Source organism: Pseudomyrmex gracilis, unplaced genomic scaffold (genome assembly GCF_002006095.1).
Source record: "Pseudomyrmex gracilis isolate BER0280 unplaced genomic scaffold, ASM200609v1 scaffold_272, whole genome shotgun sequence".
Taxonomy (NCBI): domain Eukaryota; kingdom Metazoa; phylum Arthropoda; class Insecta; order Hymenoptera; family Formicidae; genus Pseudomyrmex; species Pseudomyrmex gracilis.
Window position 1 is genome coordinate 153341 of NW_018020856.1, and position 20317 is coordinate 173657.

At 35.7% G+C, this 20317-nt stretch overlaps 1 protein-coding gene across 3 annotated transcripts in view; it reads right to left on the bottom strand.

Annotated features, from left to right (window-relative positions):
- Positions 1 to 2302: 2302 nt before the first annotated feature.
- LOC109859619 overlaps positions 2303 to 20317 on the bottom strand; it is a 29106-nt gene continuing 11091 nt past the window's right edge. Inside the window, exons 2-5 of one of the 3 annotated variants that reach the window (XM_020438015.1) lie at positions 15457 to 15561; positions 15178 to 15291; positions 13151 to 13332; positions 2303 to 4862 (exon numbers count right to left, since the gene is read on the bottom strand). In XM_020438015.1, coding sequence (XP_020293604.1) covers positions 3891 to 4862; positions 13151 to 13332; positions 15178 to 15268 — 1245 coding nt within the window. In that variant the 5' untranslated portion in view covers positions 15269 to 15291; positions 15457 to 15561 and the 3' untranslated portion in view covers positions 2303 to 3890. Of the gene's footprint in view, positions 4863 to 13150; positions 13348 to 15177; positions 15292 to 15456; positions 15562 to 20317 lie in introns of all 3 variants that reach the window. The other 2 variants (XM_020438014.1, XM_020438013.1) reach the window with 2 other exon arrangements.

A 20317-nucleotide genomic window follows, 5' to 3' on the forward strand; every position in this document is an offset into this window, starting at 1 on the left:
CACGCATTTTTACCATGTAAATATATATATTACATGTATATATTAATAGACGTGTAATAGTAGGTATAAGATTGTATCACACTAAAATAAAATAATATCTATATATAATTACATTATTAATGATATTACAATTCTACACACTACGTATAACAATGTAATATAATAATAAATTATTATATTATATTATTATGTTATGAATATATAAATCAAATATGTATAAATAAAACTAATATATATCTATATTAATTTACTATGTTCACTAATTATATAATTTCTTGATTGCTTGATTTGGAAAAATAGCATTTTATTAATATGCTATTTCACCAACTCTCCACTTTAATATATTTAGTGCGTTTATATTATATATATATATATATATAAACGCTTATCATACGTACATATATATACAGTCGAACCTCGATAATTCAAATCTCAAGGGAAGAGCTAAAATCTTTGAGTTGTAGAGGTTTCGATTTATCGAAGCGTTTTTTTCCTTTCCGCGGAGCAGAAGGAAGTGAATAAAATTTTTGTCTTATAGAGATTTTCTAGTTATAGAGGTTCGAGTTATCGAGGTTTGACTGTATATATATATGTATGTACGTATATTTTTTATAATATCAAGATAAAAATAAAGTCATAATTATCACCAGAGGTTCACATCAATTCTCGCTTCTATGTAAATACGCACGAGAATTTTACATTAATTTTCTAATATCTTTGTCTACATTATGTTAGAGACTACTTTCTTTGCTGCTCGGAATCAGACGCGTGTATTCTCTTTTATTAAAAGCAATTTCGTTGCAATAGTTTTATAAAGTAGATGAGAGATCTTTTAACAAAACGAGTAATATCTCTTACTTTCTTTTTTAATTCTTTTTAGCAAAGACTTTTAAATTAAAAAGAGATAACGTACCAGCAGCTTAGCAAGAGATCATCCTCTTAACTTCGCGTGCGCTACAAACACTTACACGACTATTAATCTCGCTAAAAACTCTCTAGCACCGAACGCAGGTCATAATACATATATATATATATATCTTTCGCCGAAGAAACTCTAGATCTGTAATAATCTTATTACACGTATATGTAAGAACTGCTTATATTTCGATAGATAAAAATATGTAGGCTCTCCGAAAATATCTGACATTAGTTTTATATGTATATATATATATGTCATGTAAATATATCTATCAGTTATATATTCAAAATAGCTTATCATTTTTTGATATTTATCAGTAACAACAGAGATATTCGTAGATATGACAGCGAGTATTGTTAGTTTTTCTATTGCGTATGTATGATTTAGAATAGTATGGTTTATATAGTGTGACTTTTTTTTTACGCTTTTGTACTTTATGATAGCATTAACTGCGAGGAATTATTATGTTTTTCTGAAAAAATTGAGAAAAATCAAACTAATTATCGTTTTGCGCGGCATAACACCCAAAATGACAAAATGACATTCGAGACGAGAAAATATGAATTTACACGTTCTTTTGTCGGTGACAGTTGTGGGATAAACTTGAAACTGCTATTCGAATTGTTGTAACTATGAGAGAACAGAGCAGTACGTCTTCAGACACATCTACACACACACATACACACAAAAGACCAACAACATTCATCTAACTATACTTGAACAAACCGCACTCCCGTTACTTGCACATAGACAAATTTCGGGTCTCTAAAGATTTAGCACCGAAATCTATTCAGCACTCGTATCTAATAAACTAAGAGAAAAACTGAATCAAACGCAAATCAAACACAAATGTCACGTGTAATTAAATGTACACTGAGGGAAAGATTGTTTTAATTAAAGTAAATATATGTTTTTGAGATTCCACCTTTTTTTTCTCTTTTTTCTTTCTCTCTCTTTCTCTCTCTCTCTTTTATTTTTGATGAAAAGATTGTTTATTTTTATTAAACAAAGATATTTAATTTTAAGTAAGCAATGCATATTACACCGCGCGAGTACGTTATTTTATATCTATACATTTTCTACATTTAAATATTGCTTTCATAAAATATTTACTATTATTTATTATTTGAAGTATATTGTTTTTTTCAACAAAAAAACTTTAAGTTTTTCTTAACTACAAAATGCATTCTACTAATTATGTTTTAGTATTTTATAAGATTAAAATATAAAAATAATTTATATATATAAAAGCATATGAAAAATATTTACATAAAAGAAAATAAATGTTGTAAATACAGTGAATATATCATTAATAATTTACCAATAATAAATAGTTTTCTTGAATAAAACAACATTTTTTTCAGAAATAGTTTTTCTCTCAGTGTATATTTGTTGAAAATGGTGTCTCTGTAAAGTTTCATTATTGAATAAATGTCTGATATTAATCCATGAAATACTTGCTAAATTATAATAATAGGCACCGCTTAATCATGTTTAATTGCAAAGTGAAAACTAAACGCGCACTCTCAATGACTCCGTACTAGAGAGAGCGATTTATATTTCACGACGAGTAAAAAGATTTTAAAATAATCCCTGAGCATGTGTGTCGTTCTTTCGTTCGCGTTGATGCTCGATGGTTGGCGTTGATAAGTTTTGTAGATCGAACGATCGAGCGACGCGCCGTCGGCGTCGGCGTCGACCGATTTACGTTTGCTTCGTGTGCAGACAATTTGCGAGAGCCCGCATGTATATGTACGTACTACGAGTAGAAGGAGGTGCTAAAAAGAGACCTCGTCTTCGGATAATAGAGCAATTTCTACGGTTTGCTCCTACGACGGATTACGTTCCAAGAAGAAATAGAGAAGAGAGAAAAAAACGGAGAAAAAGTCTCCGTCTACAATCACGTCTACAGGAATAAAGATAGAGAAAAAGAGAAAGAGAGAGAGAGAGAGAGTGTGTGTATATATAGAAGAAACAGAGACGAAGAGAGAAAACGAGTTGGTCGATCGAGTTTTTTTTTTAAAGCTTCGGTTTCTCTTCCGTAAAATTAATTACTCCACGTTCGTTCGGTTTGGATCTCGCATAGTTACGAATTGTAATTAAAAATTCTGGGCCGCTGGCGAATGTGTCGAAATAAAACGTTTCGCCGACCGGCCGATGATCCGATGAAAATTTTCACGTTTCCCCGCCGATCGTTACCAAAATCTGGTGCGACTATGTTCACGATATATATTTCCCCTCGCGTTTTACGATTTCATTGTTCGGCCTAAAACTCTCGAATGTACCGCTAACGAACCGTTACGTAACGAACAGAAATTCTACGGCGTCCCTCGGCGAATTCATCAAAATGTCTGCTATGTATCATTCATGAAGCGAATACGATGAATCCGCCGTAGGACGGTTTCGTCGTTCAGCCACTGTGTGTAGTGATAAGAAAAAAAAAAAAAAGAAAATATAGAAAATTCATCGGAAAAATACATCTCTGTAAAATTATTGAACTTCTCTCTGTTGCCACGGCGCGCTTCTAATTTCCGGAGGGCACGTAAGGACTCTGATACATTTGTAAATTTCGCGCGCGCGCAGGAAATAGATTCGAAACGTGTCTCTTCGCTCAAAACAGATCAGATCGTCTCTCGCTTCGCTTGCAACGTCGATGTGAAGCAAGCGAACGAGCCCATTTATCGCGTCAATCAGGAAATAAGGAAAACCGCAACGGTTATATTCCTAACGTCCTAATAGAGAGTTATCGCTGTAATAAGGATTTCGATAAGGGTCGAGGTAACAGTTGGGATACTGATACTTTCGGCAGTTCATAAAAAATACAAGGAAATTACAGGCGAGATAAATTCTGCAAAGCGAAGCGATAATCAAGAAGTTTCACAGCCGTATTTCGTACAAGGGAAACTCCGCGATGCCAGACCGTCATCATCAAAACACAAATGACGTCGTTTCGGGAACGAGAGCTATTGACTTAAACGCACGTAGCTTTGTATCCCAAAACGACATCGGGTGTTTTGCTGCAGGATGGACGATCGAAGTGATGCACGGAATTATTTCTTTCTCTGAACAAAGGTATCGTGTTACATTTCGCCTGGTTGCCTTCGTCCTGATGCCTGCTGTCCGTTACGTTGCTGCTGCTGCTGTCGCGAAAGTCTCTGGGCGACAGTGACTTACCCAGAGTTTCGATTTTGTCGACGTTGTTGACGCTCAACTGACGTTTGTCTCTTAGCAGAACTTCGCTCTTGCCCAACGACTCCTCGTAAGTTCTCTCCAGGAAGTTGCACACGCTCACGCGTCTCTCTCGCAGCAGCGACTTGCCGGGTGGGAACGTGGGCCTAGCCAGAACGTCGGTTCTGTCGAAGTGGCAGATACTGTTGCCGCGATCTCTCTGCAACGGTCTGGCCAGAACGTCCGTTCGATCAAACTGGCAGATGCTCATGCCGCGATCGCGCTGCGACGACGGCCTGGCCAGAACGTCCGTTCGATCGAATTGACAAACGCTCATACCGCGGTCCCTCTGCAACGATCTGGGGAGAACGTCCATGCGATCGAAGTGACAGATGCTCATGCCGCGCTCACGATGCAACGTCGGTCGCGCCAGAACGTCCATACGATCGAACTGATACGAGCTGGGTCGGCGTTCGCGTTGCAACAGCCGCGTCGACTCGCCGAAGGATCTCAGAGTCTTCAGCGTGTCGCCGTCCCGTTCGTCCTCTTCGTTCAGCGACCCCACGCCTTCCGCGTGCACCAACGATTGCAAATCAAACGCGCTCTTGGCGCGTCTTGGCGTTTCCTGACTGATCGGCAGCAGAGACGAGCTTGAACCCACAAACACACTGTTCTGTCGCAATCGAGCCGGTCCGCTCCCGGTTGCCGAGTTGCAGCTCAGCTGGTGCACCGGATGCTCGAGGCAGTGGATGTTGAATTTCGAGTAACTCCGATGCTGCGAACACAAGAGGAAAATACTCCGGCAAATCCTCCAACGACTGTTTACACTACGCAGTTGTGTTGAGAGACGCTTCATGATGTTTCGCACAAAGGATATATGTTTAAATTTATACGAGAAATTTGATACAAAGGCAACGTGAGACGCGAAATTGTCATGTAACATGTTGGTAAAAAATAACACATGTTTATAATGTCTCGTTAATAAATGAATAAACAAAAGAATGTGATAAAAACGTTCTAATAAAGTAACACTCAATTAAAAAAATATAAACTAATAGCACACTTGTTTACTCGAAACGAGATATTTTTATATACGATTTATTGTTTTATATTTTATTTGTGAGAGTCAAAAAATATATACATACCACTATATCGAATTTATATATTTTTCTTTATTTAAAAACATTAATATAAAATAAAATATATATATATAAAAACATTAATATAAAATAAAACATGTATTATATATACCACTATATCGAATTTACATATTTTTCTTTATTTAAAAACATTAATAAAAGTAACATATTTTTTTATAAATAAAAAATATTGGTAAAGATATTCCAAGATTTATTCACACGCAGCGAATATTGGGTGAAATTCCCAGAACCAGTTTGCAACTGTGAAGATGTATATAATGGGATAACGTAAACTCTGGTTATCTATCGGTGAAAATGTTGGGCGGACATGATCGGATATATATGTACATACATATATACATACATATTTATACATCTACATACATATATATATATATATATATATATATATATATATATGTAGATGTATAAAAACATCTATGTGAATGTCGAACGTGTTGACACGATTTTCTATCAAACGCGCCGCGAGATTTAATAGCCACGCGGCAGTATCGCGAAACAAAATAACGAGAGAGAAATTTATTCTTTGTGAAAAAAAAAGAAGCGCGCGTTAGCCTCGCGGCTACTCTCGAGATAATATTGTTCTTTCTTAAATAAAGTTTTCTCGAGAAATACCGATCGCGAAGTTGTTTGCCCGCATAGCATTCAGAGCGCGAATACACAGCGTCGTGTGTCACGAATCTCTTGAATTTTACTATAACAAGGACAAAATTGCTTTACAAAAGAGGGAGTTTCCTCGTGGAACGCAAAGTAGGGAACGTCTTAAGAGTATGCGATATCGCGTGGCTCGCTGAACTATGCAGCTGAAAAGCGGCAGTCTCGGGAACTCTCCCGCATGAATAATACGTGCGTTGGGCGCGCGCGCGCGCGCGCGTTTACGCTGCTCTCGCGCGGCGCACATGCGGTTTTCATTGTGACCCGCGAGTACGTTATTATTCTTGACGCGGGGTAACTCGGGGCGTTTTATAAGATGCGACAGAAGGTGCATCCACCGAGATTACGGTATTATCTGAGTCATCAAAGGAGCAGTACCGCTGTATTTACATGTATATTATGCAAAAGTGGTTGAAGCTACGATGCATCTTATCATGCTCTACTTAATCTAAGGTCGCTCGCAATTTACGTGGGATTAATCCGACGCTACGAAAGTTTTTGAATGAACAAAATTAACCTTTTCGTTACGGTGCGCTTTCTCTGCACGGAGAAGCGCACCGCGAATGCCAATTTTGTAGATAGAGCGAAATACGCGTATAGTCTTGGTATAAAATAATTGTTCAAATGTTAATTAAAACTCGGAATTGGTACAAAGTAGTCGAGCGTCGACTTGACTTAGTATCGACAGCTTGTTACGTGGATGCCGACTAAAGCCGGCGGATTCAGGAATGAAAGAGCAAACAACTGACCGTATTGACAAAATGCGGTAAAATAGCGGGATATTCCGTACAACAAATTTTATCTCGTAAGTTTTCTTGATCAACAAAAAAAATAGATTTTTTTTGTTTTCCACGACAAAATCATACGTTAATAGATACGGTGCGGTGAGCATTGAAATTAATTACCGAACTTCTAAGTTATATCTACGATTGGATTGTTCGGAATGAATTCCCATCGATCTTAACTATTGGAAAATGTTCGAGAGTAAGTAGATGTCCGATTGCGATTGAAGTGTCGAACACATCGGAATCCGTTAAATATCTTCCCCAATTTATCTAACACCGACAGAGATTAAAATCTGTGCGCTCATTGGTATTATTAACACACGTATAATTCTTCGTCATTTTGCTACTTACAGAACGAACGTATAAATAATGCAGAGTGCTGTCGCGAATTACGATGATTTAACAATATTTTATGACATTTATTGCAGCAAAATGTCAAACTAAAATTTAAAATATAATATATACTTATTGCACTTTTTAAAACCTATATTTTCAATTTAATTTATTACTTTTATATAAACAATATTACTGTTATTAATAAAATTACAAATTGTTTATAATGTTTTAATTAAGGTATTAATATTTTCGATTTATTTTGACGAATCGTGTCATATTTTAGTCATTTGACGAGAGTGCTTGCGCGAAATTGATTCGCTCACACAATCGAAAGTCTGCAAGCTCTCTCCCTTCGATGGCTTATTTTATCGCAGCCATCTCATCAATCACGGGATGAGATGCGCGCGACAGGAATATCGTTTAACACGAGCTGCATTGGATTACGGATGTGCGAGTACACATCGGGAAACACAAGACGGAATAATATTTCCTAAACGAAAATGCGTGTAATGTACACTGCGGCGTTGCTTTCGCAGTTTGATGGAACGATGTAACCCGCTCTGACATATAAGTACTAGAGAGAATAACAAACTATGGATTTCGTGCTCAGGTGTACGCAAATTAGCGTACCACTTCGTTATAGAGATGGCTTGAATATTGCATGTAATATCTGCCGTAGTTCGCAAGCATTAATATAAATGTCGCATCTTGTACAAACAGAAATGTTCAATATAATCGAATATCATGTTTCTGGCTTCAATATTGAATATTTTAGTTTCGGATTTACTTTAATTTTTTTTTTGACAGCCGAACATAATTATTTATACAAACTTATTTATTTATATAAACTTAATTTTTTGGTTTTTAATGTTTATTTCCTTTAGTTTACAGGGATATAAATTTGTTTAGAGCGGCTGTGATTGGAACATTGATTATTTATTGTTGTTCAGGATTATTATTATTGTTATCTTACGGATACGATATGATGAGTAAACATGCTAAAAAATTACTTGTGCTGAAAAATTATTACTTCATTAGTTATATGTTATATATTGTGTGTTTTTGAATTGTTTATACATTGAATATTGAATATTTATTGTAAAATCTTCATTATTTTGATAGAAAATTATTATTATTTAAGTCCGTTACTTTGTTTTTAATTTTAAGATATTTAAAGACAACATGACTTATTATCTAATACTTGCATATGTATTTGAAGAACAAATACAAACTTGTTGTATGCGTATGAAAATTACATTTTAATTATTAACTCTGCGTGAATCCATGAACGGGGTTTATGTATAAGCCCTCTGGGAAAGCCCTGGATTTACAGATGCATTCTGGAATTTACTTGATCACAGTGAGAAGGCATTCGTGATAGAAGACACAATGTGCATGATAGATAGTCGGCGAGAGGAGATGTTGATATGTCAGTCCGTGTGTATATAATATGTGTGCAACGTGAAACTTCCGCCTCGTCCGTTGTCTCTAACCGCGAGTTGTAATCCCTCGGGAAACTCACCAAATACACCCGGACAATTTGGGAAACAACGTAAGTAAAATCCGTTGCATTCGATATCGCAAGCGAACAATCAATTCGCGTTTGAGATAATATTAGATCAAACATCCTCGCGCGGAATTTATGCTGACCCCCCCCAAAAAAAGGAGCAAAAATCTTGCGGTAAACTAGATATCGATAATTCATCCCGAAATCGATAATTCTCTGCGCGATATTCGAGAGCTTCGTATAACTGTATTATACGAAGTCTTACACCAATCAAGAACACGAGGAAGGATAGTTTACGAGAGTAGGTAAATCGAGTTAAGCGAAGTATCTCACAAGAAGTTTTCATTTCGTTAAAGTAACTGCCGGTGACAGTTGCAGGCAAAACAGCGTGACCGGCTTCAACTTTCTCTCTTCCGTCGCGTATTAAACAAAAATTAATTCATTTTATATATTACGCGCCGTCGCGACAGAGCTCCGTTGTTATCGACAGATATCGAATTGCGCAGTCAAATTTGACCGTCGATCATATTTCACGTGTGTCGTTAGAAACGTTAACTTTTTTTCAATATTTATTTGCGATAATATTTGCAGATATGCGATAAAATAAATCTAGACGGATTCGTGCCAATCTCTCTGACGAATATTTAGTTCGCATACAACCCGTACGTACAATTTTAAGACACACGATATCTCTTCGATTTACTTAAAACAGAAACTGTAACTGACATATGTTGCGAACGTCAGCGGCGGCGCAATCGAACGTTTCCGCGATTGAATTACCATGAACGTAGATATATATGTACATACATATTGGCCGAACCGAACGATTTCTATCTGAAAATAAATTACTCGGAGCTCACTCAGGCGAGAAGGTTTCTGTGTATAATGTGTTGTGTATACGTACATACGTGCATTTTATATATGTGCGCGAAGAGAAATCCGCTTTGTTATTGCGAAAACATTTGATACATTTTTTATATCGTTTTTTTTTTTTACACACAAAGCGCTTCCGGGATTATTTCACGTTTTTGTACACTACTTCGATATTTTATAATTGATGCGATAAAAAATCCAACTGGCGCGCGCGCACTGCCGTAACGCTGTTTAAAAAAAGTACTATATTTTATACGCAACGTAAAAATGGATGTTGTACATCGTAAAAATTCAACCGGCCAGCACAACACAAAAAAAAAAGGAACGATCGGTGCTTCTATGCGTCCGCGACATTTTGTCGGACATTCGTCGTTCGCATTTGAGAAGATATTTACTCCTTTGTGCACGTAAATTCAATACCGATATATGTACGAGTGATACTGCAAAATATTCGATGCATTCTACGCGCGTAAAATCCGATTTCAGATCGAGAGAGATGCGTTTCTCGTTCATCGAATTTTCTTTGATGCGCACATGATCGGTGCAACAATGCGGAGGGAAAAAACTTTACCTCGCAGGTGTGACGAAATTCGCACGCAATTCACAAAACTGCGAATTTAAAAATATAAAAGTTTGGTTCGGTTTGCGGTTTAATTAAAAATGGAATTTTTAAAATTGTTAACGTTACACAAACCGCGTTTCGTCACGGACGATACAAGAAGCGATTGATAAATATCCGAAGCATGTGGACAGCGACAATAGTGTGTCACGTTGCAGTTGTCGTTGACAAGTTTTATCCTTCAGAAGAAACAAATGTCAAACGCTGGCTCTCGCACTGCGAAGTTATTCGCACGTGCGTTATCACGCACGCGGTGTTTGCGTGACAGCTCGCCAAAAGTTTGTGACGCTCTCAGTGATTTTTGACGATGCATCACGTCACACTATGTGGCTAAAATTTACGAGTTGAGCTTCGGAATTGTCGTCTCACACTCGTCTTATTCGCCAGATACGTTCCCCAGCGCGACTTTTATTCATCTCCGAAAATGACAAAATGTCTCGGTGGAAAGAAATCTTCGAGCAACAATGAAGTCATACGATGCCGTAAATAGCTATTTTGAGAAGAAATCGTTTTTACCAAAGTAGCACAAGTGCTTTCAAAGTAAAACGCTGATTCTATCTAGAGATAGAAAGCGATTATATGAAAAAATAAATACATTTCCCGATAAATTGTTGTTTACTTTTTTTTTTCGAATACTTATCAATCGCTCTCTCCGCGTGTACGTATATAATCTGTGTTTGTTTCAAAGACAGATTCGTCAAATCGAAGAAATTCCAACTCGCTTCTGCGTGTTACACACTAAACGCGAATATCCGTTACATGCATTTATTAACAATAGCGCGGGCGATCGATATGCGAAAATCGAACAATTCCAGGGCGCATTTAATGATAAATTGCTGCATGTTCTCCTTTTGTTGCACGAACAAAGTCACGAAATACATAGTCGTAATATATATGGTTGTCCGGACAGAGGTTGTTTACGGAACACGTATGTTATCCGCATTCGATCGCGATGGGCGAACATCCACAATACAGAATCCGAGGAGTATTCGTGACAAAAACACATGGCGTTTAAATCTTCGTTTATTCTCCCATGAATGATAAAGCGCATAAATGCGTTTGACAGTTTGTAAGGCACTGTGGATTAGGATTTAGCGAGGATTTATGCGAAGGGCATACTTGTAAAATAAGAAAATAAATCAGAATATCGATTTGATTTGCTGCATGTGCACTGAATTCAGTGCCGCCGCTGACATAACCGAGACAAATTTATTAATAATTTCTCTCTTCTTAATAAAATATTTTTTAAAATTATAAGTATATTATAAAAATAAGTGTATTATAAAAAAAGTAAATATATTATTAAAAACGGGCTTATAAATAATTTGTTATTAATGTTTAAAAGTTTTTATTAACCCTCAGACCGTCGGCATGATGCCGTATGGCATCGATTATTGGAACACGCTAATATTACACCGTATTTTAAAAAAGAGTTCTCTTTCATCTGACTTGATTTGTGAGAAAAAATATTTAAAAAATCTAAATATGTTGTTGGATGATATAGTTTAGCTCTCGAATTCCGCCGTTAATCTGAGATACAAAATTTATTTACACATGATTAACTTGGTAATAACGCTACTGTGAATTGAAAAACTTTTGTAATTCAACTTCAAAACCGTGACCAGCAATATAAAAAACACTCTTAGAAACATCATTTTTCATAATTGGAAAATTTTTTTACTTTTCACTTCCGTTTCCCGCCGGCCTGGCGCCGATAGGAGCCAGATGAAAAACTTAGGTCAATATTACTCCGCGTAATATAATAAACTCAATTTATATACAAATATGACGGAAAAAATACCATGTTTTTAATGGAAAAAATGCTGGCGGTCTAAAGATTAAACGAGACTTTTAATTTGTATACGATATAGTTTGGCAATCCCGACTCGATTCATAAAAATGACACGGTCTGTAAAGACGAGATTACCGTAAGATTACTTTTCGAAAGATGCGAGTGAATTTATGTTTGTGTACGTATAGAAAAGGTTTATTCTCTACGTGACTCTCGCGTGGCGCTTAGAAAACGCGTTATTTCTCACGTGCCGCTATAACGTCACGTTCAAGCCAATGCTTATGCCGAGATATATGGCACATCACGTATGCATGTATGAACTAGATTGTAAATTTGTGAACGAGAAGAAGAAAAATGTGTTGTGTTTCATCAACTAAATCGTATAAAAGTCGCTTGCGAGCGATTTGCCTATTTTTTTTGTTTAAAGCTGACATCAAACGGTTGATATATTGGAGTTTGCTTTTACGGCAATTAGAGTGGCGCCATTTTGCACGACCGAATTTCTTTGCACATTCCGGACAGGTTTGCGGCGCTTTGTTATTCGCGAGTTTGCTTATCTCTTCTCCAACGTCGGTTTAACATGCCGAGAGTTTGTCTGCCGGCTATAACGTTACATCGTAACGGCCGCCATTATTTTGGTAATTAAATGAGAAGCAATCAGAGTCGATGCAGCTTCCGAGCATATACAGAGAAATTTAATTTCATTATGGTAATTGCGGTATACATTTTATGTTTGTTCCGCAAAATATACAGCTTTATTTGCGCACCACGAAGAAACACTTTGCAATATTTAATGGAATTGAATTAATTTTACAATGTGTAATTAGCGCGCTGCATAAAACCCATTTAAAGCTGATAAAATTCTTGAATTTAGATTACGAAAATTAAATTTAATCTCGAAACCAACTTTCTAACATTTTTAGTAGAGCGTTTTAAAAACTAGCACGTTCTTCGCGCGCGTTCGAACGAAAACGTAATTAATTATAAAATGAAATATTTCCAACATTTAATCTTATTCTCGCGCGTGATTATTTATTGTGTTATGATTATCGTGACGTACCGATAATATCTCATATCGTGTACACTTAGTGTCGCGAGTGCCCCACACGCGCTCATGAATAATACTTGTCCGACATAGGCAAACTGGGCTTCTGTAAATGCTTGCGCATTTGCGCAAATTATGTACATACATTATGCTAATCCGACGACGCAACACATTCCGCCAAATGTATACGGACAGTCTGTGTCTCTTTGTGTTAACTATCCAAGCGAAATAAGAGAGTTCGCAAGGAGGAACGAGAGAGGGCTCAACGATCCCTGCATACGAGTGCACTCACCTGAAGTGGATTTGGGTCGACTATCGTGCAGCTTTGTCGGTGTTGCTGTTGAAATTTCGGTTGGTACGGCTCGAGCATCCGAATCTTGCCCCATCGGTTGAAAAAGAGAGCGATGGCCGCGACCCACAGGATCAGGACGAAAATGACGATCAGAGCCTCCTCGGCGCGCACCACTACCGCACCTGTTTCTGCAATATCTAATTAAAGTCCACAACCTTGTATTTGTAAAATAAAGTTGCTTAATTGAGCAACCGAAAAAGAGAATTGCGATTAGAGTTGACTTTGACGTTAAATTACAAATCAGAACATGTCTCAATAAATCTTTGTTTTTGTTTTTTTTTTTATTTTATTTTTATTGAAAAATATATTTCTTCAAAAACGTAAACTAACAATATTGTTTTGAAATGTAACGTACGCAATTAAACAAAATAAAGCTAGATTTTGCTTTATGCGTTAATATATTTCACAAGGTGTATATTTTAGTTAAATTCAAACTAAACGTTATTTATACACATTACGAAACATGACTTTAATAGATGTGTTTCTGTTATCAAGTCAAATTAAATTAATAATTATGTTATATATATCCAAAGGTTTTTACAAAAAGTTGATTTATGAACTAGTTTGTAACGTGTCACAAGTTAACTACAACAGAGACAGAATGACCCCAAGGCGGTATCGCGCTGGAGCACGGGCACCGATGTTCAGTCATGCGTAAACCTTTGTTGGCGACCTCTAGAATGCTGTCTAACGATGATGTTTCAACAGTATGCTGGCATACAAACTGATAAATTGATATCCGTCGCCCTACAAGGATCGAAGAGAGGACTTCACCCCGAGCTATCACGCGGAAAATCAGAACGAGGAGAAGAGGGAAACTAGACGGAATTCCATTACACAATGCCCGGTATACTCGTTCCTGGCATTTGCGCTGAACATGCGGAAAATATGGTCGAGAGACAGTTCCACGGGGTGCGTTATTTATATTTATTTTTCAATTTTTCTATCGCGAGATGTGTCGAGAGATTTTTTTTTCCGATGCATTTCGTATATTCCAATGTTTAAACTTTAATAAAAGTAACTTGAAAGAGCACCTTTGTAAAATAATTTCTCTGATATCTTTTGTTTACAAATTTTAATGTAATCTAGCGAGTTTCGACGCGCAAATTTTCCCTCGAATTTGCGTGAATAGTTTTGCGACTTTTTTTTATATTCGTTAAAGAAAAATTACGCGATTAATCTCGTGCCAACAACTCTTTCTTTTTGCTCTTTCTTTGATGATTCGTCAGAAATGATAAATTGGCTTATGTCTCAATCAAATGATAGATGTCTGTTTATAATTCTGTGTATAACCACAGTTGATGTAAACTGAAATTTCGTCGAATTATCGTCCAGCGAAGTTAACGAAAACTCGGCTATATCGAAAAATATATAAACGCGCGGCGCCTTTTGCAATAATTTTAGCCACGCAAACACCTTCTGCCTCGCATTCTGCGGACTGTTGAGCTGTTACTCCGTTTGCATAAGTAAATTTTCACGAACTTGGGGCGGATAATCCGCGCTATATATATTTTGTTGATTGATGACGGTGGAATTGAATCGACAGGCGGAAAGAGGAATGTAAAACGTTTTGGAAAATGACGCTTATTCTATGCGTCATTTATTACAAAAAAAAAAAAATAAACGAGAAGAAGAGTTGGTTAAAAATGCACAACAAGCCAGGAAACGATATCCCGAAGTCTATTCCCTTACAAAATCTCGCAAAATTGAAACATCAAACACGACGACCGACAAACTCACTATCGAAATTTTTGTCACATTTTTTTCTAGACGAAAAAACATAATAAATAATACCTGATTATCTCTCAAATAAAAGCACGCGGAATATTGCAGAAATAGTTTTGCCTTCATCTTGTATAATATTTAACAGGATTACGTAAGAAATTTCACGAAACACGCGGTCGTGTTTACAAAATATAAACAAGAGTTAAGTTTTTTCGAAATATATAAAGATAGATTTGTCTCACCGTCCGGGAGAGTTGAATTGAGTTCAGAAGTGGGTTCCAGTTGCGATGACATGGAGCCGACATTGACGGCGTCCGGTGCTTCTTCGAGCATCACCTCAATTTTTGTCACGTGACCTATAAACGAATATCCCAATTTAGCGAACCTCGTTAATCATCAGACTAATTAAATATAAATTATTACGAGGTAATTTATAAATCGCTGTAATTGCGCTTTTTTTCTGTCCATTTTGTTGGCTTTTTCTTTTCATGTACATATCAAATACGCCGGTGTTCACGTACCGCTTTCATCGGTTTCGTGACGTTTGCTCGGTAGGATCGTGACATGTCGATGTCTTCTCAGTTGGTCGCTTCCCTCCACAATGAGATGTTCTTTATCGTAACAATCTAAAATGCGAGAACAAACAGATACTTTTGTTAACGCGTTAATAAAATATAAAATAAAAAATAAAATAAACGTATTTCTTAGTGCAAATTATTTGTTGCATTAAACAATAAATCTGCGCAATTAAACAATTCTGTATTATTTTTATTAAGTAATTTAATTCAACGTCTCTATACAAAAGAAATTCAATTCTGTTGAAACCGTTGAAAAGATAACAGTAACAAAGAATATCCTCAAAGATAGATGTTATTTTCTATTTTGACAGGCGGATTTATAAGAGAGAAAATGTCGCATTGCGTTCCCGGGGCAAGAATAAGAAACAGGAATGCATCTCGTAGAATGCACAGAAAAAAAGAGAATCAGTGGTACTGAAAATGTGCCTCATCGCTCGCTCTCATGCATTATTCAAAGACCACGCTCGGTTACGTTTGATGTATCGGTTACACACTTCTCTCTCGTTCACTGTTCCATCGCGGACGAACGATCGCGCAACTCTGCGACATTCGTTTGCACTTGTGCTTATTATGCATGCGGTTTCGACATTTCGGTCCAGAGTTGTGCTAAATCTTTCAACGTCCAAACTCTATTCAATTCCCGCGTGACGTTTATCTTCCTCCGACAAATCACGCATTTTTGTAATCGCTCATTCGCCAACACATATATTAAAAGGTAATAAACTCTCAGATGAACTATTTTATATAATTATGGAAAATCATCGATTTATTTGAACCTGTCTTTTAGCAAGCTCTCGCGTGCATTTTCTTTTCGACTCTGAAATTATCGCACGCACATGTTCCACAAATAGGTATCTCTCAGCGCGTCGTTAATTATTAAAAATCTACCGATCTACCGATAAGTTATTTTTGTAGGGAAAAGCGACTTAAATATTTTAGAATATACTTTATACGTTACTTATGATACAGCGAAAATGTATATTGATTTGACTGCAAGACAAACACTTTCGATATGACTTGTAACAATTAGGGAATAAAGAAAGAGAAAACAATCAATGAGTTTTCAAAATAGAAAAAACAGAAATATTATCAAAAACAAAGGTGATATGGAGAAGATGGCTCTTTAGGAGCCGAGAAGAGAGAGAGAGTCGATAAAAATAGATCGCAAAAGACGTGCGAGATGAGCTCGAGAATTTGTGAAAAAAAGTATTTGTTAAACTCTTATTATATTCATTTTATAGGTATTCATTTATCTATAATAAAGTAAATTAAATTCTCTTTTACACAAAATAAAGTGACCTAATTTATCACAAATCCTACATTCTTCCTCAGCGTACGAGATTTAATATACTTGCGTGCTATAATAAACATCTATTAAGGAAATTGCTACAAAAAAAATTTGTGATCACATACACACTATCCTGTGTGTAATATTAACTGGAAATACTGGAAAAAAATAATGTTGTTTTTTTAAATAAAATTATGCAGACATTGGTTTAGGTGTTTTTGGACTTGTAGGTCGGAATGCAACTCTGTCCGCAATTGTTGGACGGAAGTCTTTTTCAACCACGAGCTTTAGATCGTTATCATTAAGAAAAAACCGAAAGTCTTCGAAGATCTCGGATCATCTTTCCGTTTTCGAAATTTCAAAAACCAACGTTAATACTTTCGAACATTCAATACTCGCGAACAAACATCGTTAATGCTTGCTTGTCATCATTAATTTTTTTTTCAGAATTTAAAAAGTATGCAATGCCGAACACGTTTTTTCAGTGTATTATTAAAGCACATTTTTTAAACATATTATTAAATTAACCTAAATAATCTCAACTGTTTATATAAACGCAAAATTCTAGAGAGAAAAGTTATGTTAGTATATAAAAAAAACACTCACGTGAAGTTGGCTTAAAAAATTAAAAAGACATGAATCACAAAAAAAACATTACTTTCCTGTTCCTCTAATATACATGGTAGTCACGAACGCAACACAATCAGGTAATAAATTTATTATATGTATACTGAATTTATTATTATATATTATTATATATATTTTGGAGTCCGTGCTCCAAGACTTCGACTTTGTATAGCGATTTTTCTTTCCCGTGTTCAACAGTAGACTTGCTCATCAGAACAAAAATCAACAAGTCTGAAATACCATATTTCTCGTTTTGAACTCGCTAAACAGTCGCCGTGTAAGAAACGAGAAAATCATGTTGGGAGGAACACAGAGGTTGCGCGAAGAGCACGCAGGGCAATTTCATCTGGAAATCTCTTCCTTTCATTCATTCTCTCTTTCTCTACATCTTCGCGCCTCATTCTCCTGTAAGGAGATGTCTGTAGGGAAGACGAGATAATCGCACACTTAAGCGAAGCGCGAGATTTAATGGGCCGCAAAGCACAGCGGCAGAGCTTTTTGTTTTCGGGTTTGTAAAAAGAAATCACGGATTGGAATGATAAAGTGCACACACACACGCGCGCGCGCGCAGTAAAAGAAACTCAAAGAAATCAACGTGAATTTGTATATTAACGTTTTCTGACGTTTTCATAATGTTACGCAAAAAATCCTGTGCGCAATAATACCTAGAGTTGTTGTTATGTTGTTTTTGGATCAGTTTATGATGACCGTAAATTATGATGAATTTTTCGCGTACGTTCTCTCGCACATTACTTCCTCTGATTGAAAATAACCGACGCCGTTAGATAAATTTATTATCTAACGGGTGCTGAAGCCCGATTTCATTACGTTAAAGTTGACCGACATGACGTGAGTTAGATAAAAGTCGGTTAGATAACAAGTAATAAGCAAGACGGGAGTCTTCAAAGAGGGACGCGTACGCAGGAAATTGAAGTTCCAAACACAAAGTTGTGACAGACTTGATTGCTTCCTTTACGCGATCAATATATGCAAAATAAAAAAACTCGCAATGTTTACGAGCGCTTGATATTAGATACATCTGTATTTTCTCTGAAAAACTCACATCTGCTTCAATGAGATTACTTTAGACGTTTTTTACGATAGGACTATTTAGAACAAAAAGGTTCACTTCGAAATTTTCATTATTGCTCTTATCGGGGGGATAACAGAGAAAACTGCAAATTGGAATACTTCTCTCTCAGAGAGATCTAACCACAGAACGCTCAACGCTCGTACGTAGAAATCCCGCAGAAGCGGAGCAAACAAAATGATGTTTCTCGAGAGGTTCTTCTTCTTATTTTTTTTTATCTAAAAAAAAATATGTAACTTTTCATACGAATAAAAATAATTGTCTATTATGAAATTGTAGAAAAAAGTTTAGATCTTTTTATGTTATATACGTAACAAAAGTTTAGATATTTTGATCTTACGATGAAATCTCGCGTGTGAATCTTTTTGCAATTTCTGGTTTATATAGTCTGTTGTAAAAAAATAACAGAAGTATTTTATGGTCCGTTTCTTTATCGTTCATTCGCTTTCTATATTACGAGCTAGAAATCGTCGTATATATATAACAATATCTACAATATAGGGGATGCCATTTGATGAAAAATTCCTCTGTATGACTTTATAAGATCAGATCTGAAATTTAACATGATTTGATCACTTGCGTATAATTTTATATGATCATATGTGTGTGTGTTTCTATAGTTTTTCTTATTTCTATATATCTTACATGTATGTAAATATGTAAATATATTTATATATATTCATATTGGAATATAAAAAAATATATTAATAAAAAAAAAAAAAAAAAATAAAAAAAATAAATAAAAAAATATAAAAAAATATATTAATATATATATAAAGTAATATAATAAATATATAATATATATTAATATATATTGAAGAGAAAGCTATATTATATATGCCGTATGTTTTTAACGCTAGATAGATAACATTTATTATTTATATACGTAGCAGTTCTCTATATTTTCAACGATAAGGTTTGCTCTTTGACACGACTTGAAAAAAATTGCAATATTTATTTCTCTCTTCTCTCTCGAGCGTTTTCTTGCGTATCAAGAAAAAGATGAAAAATGTGACGACGAGCATTATTCTCAAGAAGAATCTACACATCGACTGCAATCTTTGTTGGTGTTAAGTTATAGCATTGGAACACGTGCAGTAAGGCGTTACACGCAATAAAGCATTACGTAAAACGCCAGCATTAAGCTGTTTCTATCCCTTAATCAGCAAAAATATTCCTTCCAACGTGAGGAACGGATGCTTCTTTATTTCACGAAAAGCCAGATAATCTCACTGAAAAATAGATGTGAAAGAGACCTCTGTGATGTTTTTACAAGTACAACGTTATTGTCAATTCCTTTTTACGAGGAAACGTCTGTTAAAAGTGCAGCGAGACTTTAAAGAAGGAGCAATAATGGTTATTTTCAAAATAAAAAGCCTTCTTTCAGAAAAAGTAGTTTTCAGTAAATAAAATGTGCCATTTCTTTATTGCAAAGAAAGTGAAACTAAAGTTGAATTTTTTTGCAGAATAACAAATTTTTGTTATTACTCTCAAAATGTATTTTTTTTGACCTTCACAATTTCTTACAATCGCACCCTATTTCAAATTAATTATTACTCTCTACTCTCCGCTGTAGTAGAGCAACCGTACCTCCATTATATAACTTTATTCACACCTTAGCAACGGACAATATACAAGATAGACAACTTCCTTTCAATATTCTTGCTTACAAGAGCGACTTGCTTCAATAAAATATTATTTTATATACGAGTATTCGACAAGAATAAATTGAGTGACAGAGTCTCGTTGCCGAAGATGCAATAAGTCAGTAAGTACAAACAAATATAGCGAAGTTTAAT